The sequence below is a fragment of the Poecilia reticulata genome, linkage group LG22 (genome assembly GCF_000633615.1).
Source record: "Poecilia reticulata strain Guanapo linkage group LG22, Guppy_female_1.0+MT, whole genome shotgun sequence".
NCBI lineage: Eukaryota > Metazoa > Chordata > Actinopteri > Cyprinodontiformes > Poeciliidae > Poecilia > Poecilia reticulata.
The window spans coordinates 9,252,656-9,269,557 of NC_024352.1; the positions used below are offsets into that span (position 1 = coordinate 9,252,656).

Sequence of the window (16,902 nt, forward strand, 5' to 3'; positions counted from 1 at the left end):
ATTGGGTTTTATGTGATTGACCATCCAAAAGTGGTGCATAATTGTAAAGTGAAAGAAAATTTTTGTTTTACTAATAAAACTCTGAAAAGTGTGGTGTGCATTTGTATTTTTCCTGTCTGAGTTAAAAACTTTTTAGAAGAGGCTTTTGTTGCAATTACAACTGTAAGTCATGAGGGTATGTGTATATTTTACAGCCATTGGTTTGTGGTGTGCCATTCAGCTCAAGGACGTTTGGGTCAGGAAGCAGGGCAATCATCCAAAGCGCTCTAGCAAGTCCATCTCTGAGTGGCAAATGGAGATTTTGGAGTCTGGACTTAAATCTGATTAGGATGTTGTCAAATAACTTTAAACGGGCTGTTCATGGTCAAAAACCAACCAATGTGTTTCAAATAAAATCATTGTATAAAGGATAACGGACCACAATTCCTCTGAAGTAAAAAGAGCAGTTGTAGCCACCAAAAGTGTCACAAACAGCTATTAAATTATGGAGTTCCTTAATAGGGTTTTTTATCCCCCTTAATAAATGAGATCATTATTTGGAATATTTAAATGAAACCAAAACAGACTAAATCTTTAAGGACGCACTTTGCCAAGAGTCCATTCGGTCTTTCTGTTCTGGGATGTAACCCACCGCTTGCTGTTTCTGCTCTCTGGGTTATTGGCAGTGCTGAAAACTCATGAAGTGTTGAGTTTGTTTTGCTGCCAACGTCCAGGGTCGACTGCTGGCGCTGCCAAAATGTCCTGAGCAGACCTGGGACAGAAATAGAACAGGCATGGAGGTTTACTGCAGAACACAAGTCGAAGTTAAACAAAAAATCTTCAAGGTATCTGATGATATTGAGAACTTCATTATCACCTCTCTTCAACGGGAAAAGCTCAGAACATTAGGTTGAGATTTTGACTTTGAAGTACGCTCAAGGCTCTAGCTAAAGCCTAAAAACTCCCACTCATATTTGATTGAATATATTTTAACAATTTTCTCCACAAGTTGAAAGATTTTGAGCAGTCCCTCCCTTATACTTATTTAATTTACAGCTTAAAATGGACATACCACATGTTAACATAAATAACAGTTTTGAATATAATTGAGGCTGCACAGTGGTGCAGTTGGTAGAGCTGTTGCCTTGCAGCAAGAAGGTTCTGGGTTCGATTACCGGCCCCGGTCTTTCTGCAGGGAGTTTGCATGTTCTCCCTGTGCATGCGTGGGTTTTCTCCGGGTACTCCGGTTTCCTCCCACAGTCCAAAAACATGACTGTCAGGTTAATTGGCCTCTCCAAATTGCCCCTAGGTGTGAGTGTGTGTGTGCATGGTTGTGTGTCTCTGTGTTGCCCTGCGACAGACTGGCGACCTGTCCAGGGTGACCCCGCCTCTCGCCCGAAACGTTAGCTGGAGATGGGCACCAGCAACCCTCCCGACCCCATTAAGGGACAAGGGTGCAAGAAAATGGATGGATGGATGAATGGAATATAATTGAGTAATTATATAATCAATTCAAAGGTACATTTGCAAAACGATAAGAAGTATCAAACATCCATGTAAATCTTTAAACATAAAACAGGCAAAGTACATAAAAAAATAACACTGAAAAATTATATATTTTTTCAATAATACAACACAGGAGTGCTGCTGCCGACGGCTAACAGCAGAAAACTGATGCTCCAGTTCACAAAGGCTCACCACCAAAATTGGACAATATTAGACAGGAAAACTGTAGCTCTGCTGTAGTCAAACTTCTTAAAAGTTTGACATGTTGTGGTTTTGAAGAAGGTATTTTGCCTTTCCGTCCTCTTGAACCAATCTATCCATTTTGCTCCACACAACTCCCACTCCCTGGATAAATGGATATGAACCCAGTTGAGAATCTGTGGCAAGACTTTTAGTGTTCACAGACACTCTGCATCTAATCTGACTGAGTTTGTGTCTAGATGTGCAAACCTGGTAGAGACTAACAACAAAAGGCCTGCAGTTGTAATCACAGTGAAACATGGTTCTTCACGTGTTTGTTTGGTCCTAATGAGAAAGACTCACCACTTCAGCCTCTGGTGGCTGAAAAGAGTAGTGCAGCAATTTATTTCACCTGTACTATGATCAGACTAACAATAAATCGAAACCTTTTTTCTTTTCTGTTCAGCATTTAGAACTTTAAGAAGAAAATCTTCCATATCAGTCTTTGTAATTGCTACAGTATTTGTCTTTATTTTGATAATCAATTGTCTCGCATTTCAATTAATATAATATAAAGAAAAGGACTTCTCAGTTTCCAAGAAAAATCGGAATCGCAATGAACTTTTTCCACACAAACTAGGAGTTTGAACTCAGTGCCTCCTCATTTGCTACATGTAATGGTTTACTATTCATTCTGTTCAAACCCTTTCAATGAATGACTTGTGAAACTTTTGTTTCAGTTTTAGCATTCAGTTTTCTTCAGTTTTTAGCATCTTGACTAACCCATTCAAAAGTTCTCCAGATTGACAAGACCATGAGCACGTCTAGTCTAAATGTTCTTGTCCAAAATGTTTATTTTCTCATGTGGATTCTAATATAAGTATACAATCCCTCCTCTGTATTTTTAGCAAACACACAAAGATTTTGAGTCAAAAACTGATGGGGATTTGAAATAATTATGTTTTAAACCATTTTAATCAAAGCCATGTTTACATCTGAAGCAAAGTAACCCCAGAGCATTCTGAAGCCACCACCATGTTTTAGTATCAGCATATTGCTTTTGTGCAGCATTTTTCTTACCATTTTAATTTTATTTCTTTATATTTATTCCACTGTTTTTGTCCCATACAGTGCATCACTTTTGAACTCCCGTGCCCCGACCTTGTATTCTTGAATTTTATTACGGGATTTGCTTTTTAATATGCCACCCCCGATTATTGGCGGCTTAAATCTGTAGCCACACCTTTAAAAACTGATGCTGATGGTGATGCTGATGGTCCTCTGGGAGCAGTAAACTCAGCATAATGAGCTCTTTTTACACACATCATGCTGATTCATTGGCTTAACCTCAAACTGAATCCTGATTGTGTCTTGATGAAAAGCATTACCTCCTTTTTTTTCTTCTCAACTCCATATTACAGCAGCTATGATTACATGTAAAACATGCACAACCTGAGCAGAGCTCCGTTTGTGTCGTGTATTATCTCATATACATATAAAAACACGCATGTCCTTTTCGCCTGAGCAGCCATTAAATTTCAGCTGCCATAATTGAGTTCATTAGATTTAACGTCCTGGTCAAGGTCATCTTTGTTGCCATGGAGACAGTGAGGCTCCGCCCCTCTTCCAATGTTCAGGCCATCTTCCAGGAGCAGCGGATACAGCCATAAGCAGCGCTCAAACAGAAGCATGCACTGAAGGCTGTGAAGGGTTCGTGCTTCAGGTAACTCCCATATTTAATTAGTAGTTAATAAAGATATTTTAATAAGTAAAAGATGCCGAAAAGGAATAATTGAACGTCTTCAAAATATAATCATTGCACTATTTAAGCGATAAAGTCAGCAAGTACGTGGGACATCCCCAGCATGGACAATTTATTCTAAAATGAATTCTAGAGAATTAAAATTTTTAGCCATTAAAATTTGGTAAATTTTAATTATGCACATTAGTTTGTAGTGTTTAGTAATAATTACATTTTCAAGTTACCTACTTTATCTTGGTAGCTAATTGAACTTGTTGGTTCATGTGTGTTGTCCACCTGAGAACTGGCGGCCTCCTGTTTAGCTGAGTTGTATTGTGAATGAATAATATTACCTTAGTTTTTACGACTAAAAAACCTCTAGCTAAGAAAGTTTCTGCGTGGAAACTAGAATGAAAGTTTGAATTTAGCTTTAGCTAGTTTTGCCACAGTGCTACTAACGCTGCTAGCTAGCAGAGCTTCATAACCCTGAAGCAGTCGTTGCTAATTAACTGCAAATCTTAGCTGTTGTCAGGGAAACGGCTTTATAATGGATAATATTATAATGGATTTACCATTTCTTCATTATTTTTGTCTTAATGACAGTTTTTTTGCTTACATTTAGCCTCATTTGTTAACGTTCTTTCATACGGTTTGTTTGTGGCGACATGTAAACTGAAATTCATAAGACAAGGTGATTTTATTTATATAGCACATTTTCAGCAAAGTGCCGTCTTCTAACAATGGCTTTGTTCTTAAAGAACCAATTTAATGTCATTTGTGATCATTTAAAAACAATATACTTCATTTTTTTCCCTCTGCGTCACTGCTGAATTGTAAATATCAATGAAGACCTCGTCCTTTTCCGTTCTCTGATCTTCACACATGCTCAGTACCTTTATGTGACCAATAGGGGGCTCTGTTTTTTCACTAGTCATCTTAGGAACATTTTACTGAGGCTTTTTAGTCACCAACCCGAGAACACAATGATTTGCCATATGTAGTGTAAAACGTGACATCAGCTGCTGAGGCGCACCTTCCTCAGCAACACCTCATCTTGATCTGAGCAGCTCCGTTTCTCGTGGATACAGCGTGTGATTGGTTCTTGGCTCATGCAGGTCCTACCCAATAGCAATTCACCTTCATCGTGCCCTGCAGAGTGAAGTCAGCTGCTGTGCTATACCTTTACAGGAAACAGAAAGAAAAGAAAGGTACAAACATCCTGATTTTCAGTGGTTCTTGACATTTATTTACACATACTTTCTTTAAAAAACTGGAAACAAGAATTACATCTGCCTTTTTTTTTCCTTCTCCTCTTTCCTTTTTTTTTGTAGGACCAAGAGAAACATCATGTAGGCAGTGAAATCACTTAGAATCGCCATTATATGTTCATTCACCCAGAAGAAAACATGTTGAGAATAGTTTCACAGATTTTTTTTTAATTTGTTTGGATTTTAATGTTCAGCTAATGAACAGATTCAGCCAAACCTTTGCATCTCATCTACAACAAAATGAAGGCTGGTTTGGAAGGTAGTGTTTTGATATACACGCAACTACATTTGCAGAAAGAAATAAAACAATACCTGACCTGAAAAAAGTATTCACACCTCTTGAACATGTTCACACTTTGTCATGTTACCACAAATTCCTGTATATTTTCTTCATGATAGACCACCACAGTGTAGGAGACATTATTGTGAGTTGGAACGCAAGTTTGTTCAGGATTACTAGTATTTAGACCACAAAGTTCAACTTTTTGGTTTTTAATCAGACCAAACCATCTTCTTTAACATTGAATGTAATGCTTAGATTGTGGTTACAACAGGACAAACTATGACAAATACATTCAAGAGATATCAATGCTTTTGGAAAACACCGTAAATATTTTCTTTCATTCAAATAATTTAGCTCAAAAAAAAAAAACATTTAAGAAGTTTTAGCCTCTGGTTCCTACAAAAAAGTAAGCTGAAAATTATTTAAGAACACCGACTTTTACTTTTTATTCACTGTAGTTCCTCATCCATCCACTTATATGCAGAAAGGATTTTGGCAATATGATAAATACTGTGGTTCCCTCTCTTATTGGCAAAGAAGATGGCTCTAGAACTATACACGCCCTCGTCTTGCAGGGTAGAACCCATTTTCCAGAGCACCTGCTGAAGTGCTGATAACAAAACGAGCGGCTGCTCCATCTGCAGCCACTCCCTGCTATCTTCATTAAAATAGCACCAAGAACTCCTTCCAACATTAAGACTGGCATGTTGCGACCAAGGACTGATTCTAATGGTTGGGTTTGCTAACGCAGATGGTTGGAAAATCCCCTTCCTCAGTTTCTGTCCTAAACACGGGAGGATCACTTCCAAGGATGGAAAACGTTGGACAGGGATCTGCTGCAGTGATGAACCTCTTCCAGAGGAAAATAATTCACAGTACTGTCACTAAAATCACGGGAGAATTTGGTTTTAGGGAAAAAAAAAAAAGGTACAAAAACCACACAACGCAGACCTGTTCACATCTTGATAAGACCTTATCCCTTCACAGACTGATATTTAGTGCTCGACTCGGTGCATCATTGGGGAAATGTGCCGAAAACAAAGCTTATCAAGTATCCTCCACTTGAACGGAATAATGGGGCATTCTCTGCAGCTTCGTTTGTTTTTTTCCTGTAAACAGGCCGTTGGCAAGAGGCGGACGGCTGGTTTGGCAAAAAATGTTGGTCTAGGAAAGGTGGTGAAAGAGCAGAGAAAGCAGGTGGAAAACACAATTCATCTTCGGTTACACCTATCACTTGGTGATACGAGTGATTCCCTGAGACTAACATGAGTTGATGCTTTCCGGAAAGATTTACATCAATGCCGTTCCTCCCGGCATCCTGGCAATAATCTTTTTTTTTTTTTTCTTTGCCTCAAAGACGTTGCTGTACAATGGTGTATAAAAGCCATTGAGCAGACGGGAAAAGGAGGAGTAAATTTCTGCCAAAAAAAAAAAAGCAAATTCCTGAGATCAAAAAGTTGAAGATTTCCAAGAAAAGAAACTCTGAAATTTTAGATAAATCTCAGGAATTTTCTAGGAAAAAACTTGGAAATCTTTCAACTTTTGAAGCTCTGAAATTTCACATTTTTTTCTAGAAGGTATCAGATATTAACCTCAAAATTTGAGATTTCTTTTAGCAAATTTTTGACTTTCAAACACAGAAATTTCTAAGGTTTTTTTTCTAAAATTTGGAAATTAATCTGTTTAGCAGAAATTAAATTCTTTTTTACCCCTATCCACAATGGCCATAGTACGCCGTCATACCGCTGTGTGTGTCTCAGACACTTGAAATACAGTACCGCACTAAATGCCTCACATTAAAAACATTGGAAGAAAATACTACATAAATACACTTTTTCCCCTCTAGGTGCTCAATGCAGGACAATGAACCCAAATTTACACGTTGAGGTGCTGCTCCTCAGCTCGGCACCCAGCTCTGAGGGGAGGTCTGTTTTGCGTCGGAGAAGCTTCCCGAGTTTCTGTTGCCGTTCTGGGTGGAGGTGGAGTCGAGGCGGACGTCGAAGCTCAGATCCAGGCAGTCCGCTTCCATCAGTTCGTTGCGGATGATTGAGTCCATGTCGTACTCCAGACTGTCGTTGAACACGTCCAGGTCCAGATCACCAGGGAAGCGGTCCTGCATCGTGGCGTTCTTGCCGGGAGACTTCAGGTGCGGCGGTTTGCCATTGGCGTGACCGCCTCCGTCGTTGTCGGGGGTCGGCAAGCCAGCTTGCCAACCAGGCACTGAAGCGCTTTGGCCCACTCCGCTGAGATTAGCCATCATGGGGTCCTTGCGGAGCAGCATAGCGTTTCGGCGAGAGTTCTGCAGGGCGATGGCGGTGCTGGCCTGCGACATCAGGGGGTCAGACTGGGTGAGCAGGACGTTGTTGTGGCTGGGGGAGTCCAGGCTCAGTAGGTCCTGGTGATCACTAAAGTGCGAGATGGAAGTGAAGGTAGTCTGCTTGTTCTCCTGGATGGTCTGCATAGGTGACTGCCGCAGGCTTGTGATGGACGTGGGGCTGAAGAGAGGGTTTGGCCCGTAGCCTCCGGAGGGACTGCTGGCGCAGCTGAAGGTAAACACGGAGCCTCCCTGGCTGATGGCTCCGGGGTCTTCCTCTCCAGGAGGAGGCTGCTGGGTTGCAGTGAGGCTGATGTTGTCTAAAAGGTTGTCCATCAAGTTGTCCGACAGCCCGTCGTTCAGGTTCATCGTACCAGCCAGGTCAGGGAGTCCTGTGGGTCCTGTGGACGGGGACATGCTGCTGGGGCTGGAGTACAGCATGGGGGACAGAGGAGAGTCATCGTCGGGGACCTCGTCCAGCTCCAGGTTAGCCAGGATCGGGGACAAGCGGCCGCTGAGCGTGCTGGCATTGGAGTTGGTCCGGGAGCGGAAGTCTGTCCAGGCGTCCAGCTCGTCGCTGCTGCGGGACGTTGGACTCCCCGTCCATTTGGAGAGGCTGGAGGAGCTCTCAGAGCTGCCGTCCTGCGCAGCTTGCAGAGAGGCTTTCTTCTTGGTGGCCCGTCCTCGGGCTCCCTTGATGTACTTGCTGTTATCCATTGACACGGCCCGGCGACGGGGAGCTTTGCCTCCTTTACCGCCTTCCGGATTGACTATCCACCAAGAGCTCTTCCCTGTCCCTTCATTCTGGACTTTCACAAACCGGCTGTGGAGGGAGAGATTGTGTCGAATGGAATTCTGAAAAAAACAGAACAAAACACATGGTGTAAGGTAGGAGTGGACAATATGGACCTAAAGTTATCTCACATTATTTTGTGGTAAGATTGTGATAAGCATTTGTGGATTCTTTTTTAGGTAAGTGTATGGCTGTGCTCTTGTCCTTTATTCACCAATCTCCTCTAACAAACCTCTAAAGCCTTCACCGAACAGCTAAGATTTGTCTCCCCACAAACTAACTGTATTTACCCTTTAGGTGACTCCTGAACGGAATTGGTCACACCTTTATTTAGGGGTAGCAGAGTACAAATCCATGTCAGACTTTTAGGTGTAGAAAATGTTGAAAACCACACATAATTTTGCTTCCACTTAACTGCTTTGTGTAATACTGTTTTGAGAATTGCAGCATCCAGCATTTCTGGAACTTAACTTTTTCAGCAAACTATAATTTTGACCAGCTTTTTCCCTCTAGCTTGTCTCACAAAATCTTCCAGCTTGATTCAACCAATTAACCCAGTAATAACAGAGTGAAATGCAAATGAAAAGAAGTTTTACCAGCTGATAATATGTCTACTCCTTATCATTTGGATAAGGAGTAGATATATGAACATCCACCACATTGTTCTATATTTCCGTTATGCATTATTAGAGAAAAAACAAAACTCAAGATTGTTATTGCAATAAATTCCATGTCCAGAAATTAGTCAGCCTTCTGCAGAGCTGTTAAAATGATCAGAAACACATTAACTGCTAACGTGAACACATCTGGTCATAGATCAAACGGCGTGAAATGAGAATAAACAAGCGATGCAAACCCTCCAAAGCTGGATGTGTGGGTTTCATTTGTGTGTACGCAAGCTGCGTGAACACTGCAGTCCAACAGACTGCTTTGCACCTCTCACTCTGTCCTATTTCTGGCTGCTCGAAAAGGTCTGCAGGATTTCTCTGGAGATCTTCCCAAGCATGTACAAAATTAAACAGTTGGAGCCTGCACACCCAGCCCAGTCATACCTCACAGAAACCAGAGACTCTGCAGAGATCTCTGCAGCCCACAGTCCAGTCTGAAACAATCCCATTATGATTCGATTGCAACATTAAAGCACAAGTTTTATTTCTTGACGACAGAACAGGCTCAGTTCGTCTTTATTAGTGTTGTACAAAGCTGCACATCTGTAACATGGAACAGAGGTGCAGCACAAGGTTAGATCTTTTCAAGATGTCGCAGGATGAGAACAACTGGAAATGTGATGAGGAAATTGTATTCGCAGTTCATTGAGATGAGCACAACAGAGTACCATTAACCACAATGTAACTTTGCACAAAAGTAAGAGAATTTGCTTGGAGGGCAAACTTTAGCGGTCTTGCTGCCCAGTAGACGGTGCCACCCTGAGGAGTGAGCCATTTTCTCCATATCAAATTTGGTAACAAATCAGTTACAGGGAACCTGTCAAAAAAATGTAATAAGTCATCTGGGACTAACGTGGCCAAAATAGACGCTCGATTTAACCGTTTCACAATCGTCAAAAAGAAGCCTCAGAAGAAACATCCCGACATGTTGCTCATTTTGTAAGTTGCAAGTTGACAGCAGAATAAAACCACGTCCTATGTTCAGTTTACTGTAATCCAGTGCAGCAGAAAGGCAGTAAATAAATGAACTTTTACGACCAGTTTTGACAGAGGTGGTAGTGATTCTGCTCTGCGGTTTTTTACTAGGCTGCAATTTGTGGCGATGCCGAATTGGACTGCATTGTATTACAACAGGCAGATGTACAACCACAAACAAAGGCTAAAGCACTGAATCTAAACAATTCCGGCACAAAGAAAATGGAACATAAAAGCTTTTTTAAAAAAAGGTACTTATTTACCAAAGAAGGGTTGGGTTTTTTGGGTCATGTAGAGTTCATTTAGGAGTCATTTATTCAATCCTGTTAGAGTTATTAAAAGAAATCAGATCAACTGTTGCATCGTAGTTCAGAACTTAATACAACACAGATTCATGACATCAATGAATAAACACAAATATTTAAAAATAAAATTTGTGACTGCTTTCATTCTAAAACAGAACAATTATTCCAGTAGCTAAAATGATTACATTATTTATTAATAACTATTTATTACAGTTATTATAATGTTAGAACATTTATTCATTATTTTGATTTTGATGCACAAGCTTCAACAAAAATAAGTGCTACTAAAAATGTTTTTTTTAGGGATGCTGCTTATTGTGGAAAATATCACTTTTACCAGCTGATAATTGGGCTTTTTAACAGTTTTGAAAAGTTTGCGTTTTTAAACTTTGTTATACTTTAATATACAGTGGACTCCTGCCCATTCGCAGTTCAATAGTCACCTATTCCTGTATTTCTCTGTGGAAAGGCACTTGGTTATTTGTGGAAAATTTACCAATTTGCAAATTTTTTTTAATTACATATTTTTGAATAAAAATACAGGTTGGAAGCTGAAATACCTCGTTGCTATGTGGCTAGCATTATTTAGCCTTGGATAGGCAAACGACTAGGATGTCTAGGCTGGTCACCCATGACTCGTGATTTTCTTTAAAGAAAACTTTATCAAGAAAAATGCTTGGCATACAATATGTGTAAGCGCCACACGTTTTTTTTTTTTTTTTGACAGTTTACTGTAATCTACAGGACATTAAGCATAAACATACTATGTAGTACGGAGTTGAAGTTGGCTTCCCATTTGACAAATGACTAAAGGGTAATTCCACTGGAACTTTGACAAGATTGAGTATCTTTAATTTGCTCTAGTTTAAAGATGTCAATACTTGGACTCTTCAAACATTGAGTAAACAAAAAGCAAAACATTTAAAACCTAGTTTGTGATTTGTGAAATCTTTGTTTAGTGAGAAAGGGCCATATTTGTGCATTCACAAGTGGTTGAAACATGTGGTAAGAATGTGACATCCTGTTATTGTAAACAAAAGCAACGTAAGCAAACAAAATGATTTAAGCTAACACCATCTGGCTCATTTTCACACTGCCAGACTTTTGTTTGATAGTTACTTCAATTGAAAATACTTTTCATGTCCATGTTTCACACAGGAAGATCACTGCTGTTGCACTGCTTCCTACTTCCATTTCCTGTGTAAATAATCATGGACTTTTTAGTAAATAAAAGCCCAATCCAAATATGACGACTGTTAAAAGGTTCAAAACTCACTCGATGTTTTGAGACGGCAGAAGTCCACTTTGGTTTTGACCCCTTTTGGACTAAGCGTTATACTGTTTCTAGAACCAAACAGCCGGGAGTGCCTCTGCAAACTTTCCAAAGTGATATTCTGGTGTTGGCACAAGAAAACTGAAAAGCCATTACAGAATTTCAGGAGTTTTCTTTTTGGATTCTAGCCGTCTGTCTATAGCCTTTTAACAGAACCTCACTTCAAAAATCCAGGAATATCCCTTCGGGCAGGCTACTCGGGTGCATGCAGCATGTGCCAAATGGTATTTAAAAGATAAATCACAAAAAAGAGCAAGCGTCTACTCTCTCCCCCCCCCCCCCCCCCCCCCCCCCCCCCCCCCCTCCCACGCAGTCACAGCAGGACAGTTTGAGAGACTGGACTGGACGGGAGCCGTGCCAGTTCGGCCGAAGAGAAACACTCAGCTGCTCTCTCACACCGCCACACATTGACCTACATAATTTATAGCCAGTCAATTGATTTCCCTTGCCCAGGCCACATAAAGAGAGAGGCTGGCACACAGTTGGGCGAAGCTGCTTGTGTATGAGTAGAGAGAGAGGGGGGGGGTTATATTTAGACTGGATGCAAACGATGACGAGATGTTACCACGATGTGTGTCAGGTCTGACTTTACATGCCGACGATGACGCATGAAGATGAGCAACCTCGGACAGATTGCCACCAAATGCGCAGAGACACAAAGCATCTCCTAAGAAATGCTGATGTCAGCACAACTCAACCTCCCCTCTGCATTAACCCTTTCCTCGCCCCGCCAGACTCTTGTCTTGAGTCGCAGAACGCACCAAGTGGAAGATGAATGAAAACTGACCGCCTCTAATCTGGAGCATTACCGAACCAGATGAGACCAATTAGTGATGACCACCCATTTGTGTGGCGCTTGTGTTTTACAGCCTGATTTTTTTTCCCCCCGTCAACGTTTCACACACACAATATTCAGAAGGCAGCTCCCTGGGAGCGGCCCGCCTTGCCTCAGTTGTGCGGGATTACAAACCTATTTCCCTCCCCTCTGTCTAAATCCTGCAGAAAGCTCAAAGCTTTCATCTGACTTGATTCCATGTCAGATGAATTGGTTCGGTCCGGCACAAACTAATCCTGACAAATCAAACCGACGCAGAGGGGCCCCCCTGTGAGGCAGTCTCACTGCAGCATGAGCAGTTTCTCTGAAAGTGAAATTAACTTTGCATCGCCCGTTTTTCACCCACCACTTTCATACCCGTTTATTCTTCACTGGATCACTGTGCACCCTTTTTTTTTGTAAGATTTAGTGGTTTCTTGCTACTTGAGTCACACCGACAAATCCACACCTTTGTTCTCACACCACTGAGATAAAACTATATATATATACACATGTCTGTTATGTAGTCATAATATTCAACAGTAACATGTTACGCTATGTTGTGCTTAGACCCAACCACTACTTTAAAGATACAATACAGTAAAGTAGTTTTGTTCATTGACACATTTACACTCATCTGAATAATGATGTATGGATTCCCATGACAGGATTTCACAAAATGCTACCATATTTTAAAGGAAAAACCTGCCAATTGTGCTTTGTATGTTTTTTTTTAAGACAATGACAAGAGGTACAAGAACCGAGTAGCTCCACGTTGATTAGCCTCTGCCAATTCGCACCTCCATTTCACACTGGTAAAAATTAAATTTTGTAAGATTGTGCTTAAAATATCGCATCACACTCTTTGTTTTTGGTTGTAGCCAAGTATTTTCACAAATGATCCTACACAGATAAGAAAAAAAAGTTAAAATTTAACACGATTTAACTAAACCCTATAGTACCTGAAAACTGAATTGCATGTTTTATTTACTTGAGCCAGTTGATTAATAAATTACGACAAAGTATGACCCCTGATCTATTCAACTTTACTGTAACCAAATCCTGGCTCCTGGGTGGTGGATAATATTTGAATCGTGACCAAATTTCCTCACAGTAGATTAAAACTAGATTAGAGAAAATTAACTCTGTGGCCGTGGCAGATATGACGCATTAATATCACGAAAAAGTTGGCACCATTTCATGATAGAAAACCACCAAAAGCACAAAGCTTTGCAATACAGACAGATTCCAAAGTAGAGCATATAACATTCAGGTTGCAGTGGAGTTTGGCTTTACATGTCCCAGTCAGTGTCTGACTCTGTGACCTCCAAGCCATCTGACGCAAACTGTGATAATGACCAGGGCCGGCGCAAGCCTCCATGGGGCCCTAAGCAAAATGTGGTTTTGGGGCCCTCTAGTTCTGCTAACAATGTGGACTGGCTGCAGTCAGCAGTCCGATCATTAGATCATTCACACACCTGTTATAAACTTTTTGCTGTTTACATTATATATATGTATAATATAGGATACATTTATTGGCCAACTGATTTAATTGACCATTTGATTTCTGGGCGCAGATTTCCTTAATTTTGGGGGATTGTGATTGGCCGATACTTGCATGTGAAGCCCATCTTATCTTAGTCAGCAAAGGTTTAAGATCAGCCTTTGTTCTGCAGTGAGAGGTTTGACTGACCGTCCCACCAGGTCATGTCTGCACGTTTACACTCAATATTCACCCCACTGTTGCCAGCTCAATGACTTTCTTGCTATATTTAGCAACATTTCAGACAAAAGAAAAATTCATATCAGCCAAAATCAAAATCGGCAGGTCAGGCTTCTTAAAGATCGGTAACCAGGGATCGGCCAGAAAACTACAATCGGTGCAGCACTACACACATATTCATGACATTCTTTGATATTCTTAGCTAAAATTTTAATTTATACCGGGTGAGTCTTTCTCCCCTGAGAATGTGGACCGGTACCGGTACTGGACTGATTCTGAGCCTTCAAATGATTTTAGTTTCACATAACTTAGAAGTTGATGTAAAAATAATGTTTAACTTTTAGCCACAAAATGATTATGCTCAGCAGCAAACAACATATCCCCAACTACAGCATAGAGCAGCTCATCCATGTAGCAGCTATGTAGCCTGACGTAAAAACATTTTGCTAGACAATGTCAAGCATTGAGAAGTTTTAATTATTGTTATCAAATGTTATCAAACACGGCGTTTTGAAGCCAAAAATACCTCAGAAATATACAGAGCCAAGGAGGAGAATCGACTCGTTTAAAGTTTAAACTCAGTTTTACACAAAACACTCTAGCATAAATGTTTGGCTATTGAACTGGACCGTTCCAGGTCGCTATCAAGCAAATTTTCTATTAGCAGCTTTACAAATCTTTTACATTACATTACCAAGGCACATTAAAACAAACCTTTATCTTGGCTTTTTTTCCATTATTCCTCTTTCTTTAAAAACTCCCGCTCTTTCTGAAACTCCGCCTCCCTTCAGGAAGTCATCACAACATGGCTCTTCTATTAACCCCATAACATTTAATCAGCGTTGCTCGAAGTAGCTTGTATAATGAACTCAGCAAATGCGCAGTTCCACCAGATGTTTGCTAATTGCTGCTGGCTAGTCTGACGGAGCTGAGTGGGGGAGGTTCGGGGTAGGAGGGACTGCGAGGTTCACGTTAATGTTTTGCACAGCTGAATGGTTGCCAGGGAGATCAAAGGATTCCTAAAAAACAACACTCAAGGTATGTTTTTGATGAGGGAACAACACTAACATGACATAAAGCTAAAAAATTTGTTGCAGCTGTATTGAGTGAAATTATAAATTGTTGCTTCAAAACCTGCCTATGAAGAGGAAAAACAAAGGAAACAATGTAGGCAAATGTAGTGCCTCATGTGATGTCACTGTAAGTATGCAGGCGTGGAAGCTTGAAAACACGAGGGTAGCTTTTATGACTTAAAAGAGCAAATTAAATAGAAAAACCTGTGCATGGCGTGTTCTATAGGTGAAAATCTACATCTGAAGTGCTTTGATTAAATGTCACATCAATGCCTGGCTAGCCGCTTTAACAATAGCTGTGTGCATTGTGTGTTAACATGACCACAGTGTGGGCTTTGTTGTGATGACAGCTCCATCATGCGCTCACCTTCCAGCCAGCGGAGCTGTTGCTGTCGCCTCTGTCCTTGAAATATGGCACAGACCTCACCATCCAGTCGTAGATCTGGGACAAGGTCAGCCTCTTCTCCGGCGAGCTCTCGATGGCCTGGGTAATGAGGTCTGCATAGGAGTAGTTGCCCCAGGCGTTCCTGCGGGCGGAGGACTTCCTCAGCTGCTGGGAGGCAGAGCCGCAGAGAGCCGCCCCGGGGATCTGTGCGGAGGAAGGGGATCCGTCGGCGGCCTCCTCTTTGCGGGGGCCGCCCTGGAGCTCCACGGGCTGGGAGATGGAGCCGCCGCTCGGCTCTTTCACAGAGTCGCCGTTTTTCTGCACGGAGCCGTTCTCTGCGCTCCCACCCTCATCATCCTCCTCTTCGGGGATTACGTCAGCGTCATTCGCCCCGGGCTTGCCCGCGCCGGACTCCGGCCGGGGCAGCGGCCAAGTGCAGGACCGCGGCCGCTTTTGGGGCTCGAAGTCCGGGTCGATCTCAACGTTCGGGGGAGGCTCGTCGCAGCTGAGCGGCGCCTCGGCCATGTTAATTGCAATTTCTCGGTCGATGCACAGGAGATCGCAAAATCACTCGGCTCGCATTCCATCAATGTTGAGTGCAGGCTTCTTTGGGGAGTTTATTTACTATGCAACGCGGTATGCAAATCTGTCCCCCCCCCCCCCCCAACCCCCGCAGCTCAGTCCCGACACGTGTCCCGCTTGTCTACCAGCGTCGATCCGCAGCTCAAAGCGCCAACTGCGCTGACCAGCGTTAACAGAACATCGCCTTTTCTTTTCGTGGCGTACAGCCCACACCCCGACCAGCGTGGGCTAAAAAGAAGCGATAGGGGCAGCGGAACCTCACGGCAATCCAAACGGCGTTCCCTTACGCGCGTCCCGCTCTCCAGTCCCGAGTGGGCAAAAGCAAACGAGCCTCCCACATCACAGCTCCATCACCCCGTGCACAGCTGCCATCTTGACCGCCTCCCTCCTTCCCCGCCTTTACCCCACCTCAAGGTCCTAATCAGAAGCCCGCAGAGCTGCGCTGCCAGTCGCCGGAGCGGTGCGCCGCTCTCCAGATACCATCAAGGCGGAGAGGAGGTGTTCCTCAAGGCCCCGGGAGCTGCCGCGAGGGGAGAAGGCGAGGCTCAAGTAATCCGCCTTACGAGGAGCTGAGAAATACTGGTGCATCCTGGCTGTACATCCCTGGCATCCTGGGCTAAAGCAGCGCAGTGTGGCCAGCAGCCCGCCGACGCTCCTCATTCAATCTGCTGCAGCTGCGGTAGGCGCAAACACTGAGAGGAGAAGGGGCGGAAAGACGCGATCCTGCCCCCTGGACTGCGCTGAAATTAAAGAGACAGTGTGGAGAGATGTCCGCTGGCCGGTGACATCACCCTTTAGAAACATCACGTCGCTAACAAAGGAAGGCTGGAAATTATGTTACATTAAATACATTTTAGTTGTCTCCATAGGAATGACCGAATTCCACCAAGTCTGACAGATTGAATGGGTTGTTTCATATGTATAAATAATTACTTAAACATAATTAAAATAATGTTGAATAATATGGGATTTCGTTTGTA

At 42.4% G+C, this 16,902-nt stretch overlaps 1 protein-coding gene and 1 long non-coding RNA gene across 2 annotated transcripts; one reads left to right on the forward strand and one right to left on the reverse strand.

The window, feature by feature from the left end:
* The first annotated feature begins 3,197 nt into the window (after nt 1–3,197).
* On the forward strand, nt 3,198–5,883 carry LOC108165833 (uncharacterized). Its single transcript, XR_001776149.1, has 3 exons — nt 3,198–3,388; nt 4,522–4,614; nt 4,738–5,883. It is a non-coding gene; the product is annotated as an uncharacterized LOC108165833 (long non-coding RNA).
* On the reverse strand, nt 5,151–16,898 carry foxo3a (forkhead box O3A). The gene is made up of 2 exons (XM_008399048.2): nt 15,323–16,898; nt 5,151–8,126 (listed from the first exon to the last, which is right to left on the reverse strand). The coding sequence occupies exons 1-2, from the start codon at nt 15,863–15,865 to the stop codon at nt 6,855–6,857; spliced, it is 1,815 nt and encodes a 604-aa protein (XP_008397270.1). The 5' UTR covers nt 15,866–16,898; the 3' UTR covers nt 5,151–6,854.
* Nucleotides 16,899–16,902: the final 4 nt, after the last annotated feature.

Bases quoted from the DNA above. Each gene is read 5' to 3' on its own strand.
- foxo3a (XM_008399048.2), bottom strand. From the start codon at position 15,865: ATGGCCGAGGCGCCGCTCAGCTGCGACGAGCCTCCCCCGAACGTTGAG. The intron at 8,127-15,322 runs GTGAGCGCATGA...TGTTTTTTTCAG, and splicing joins ACAGCTCCGCTGGCTGGAAG to AATTCCATTCGACACAATCT.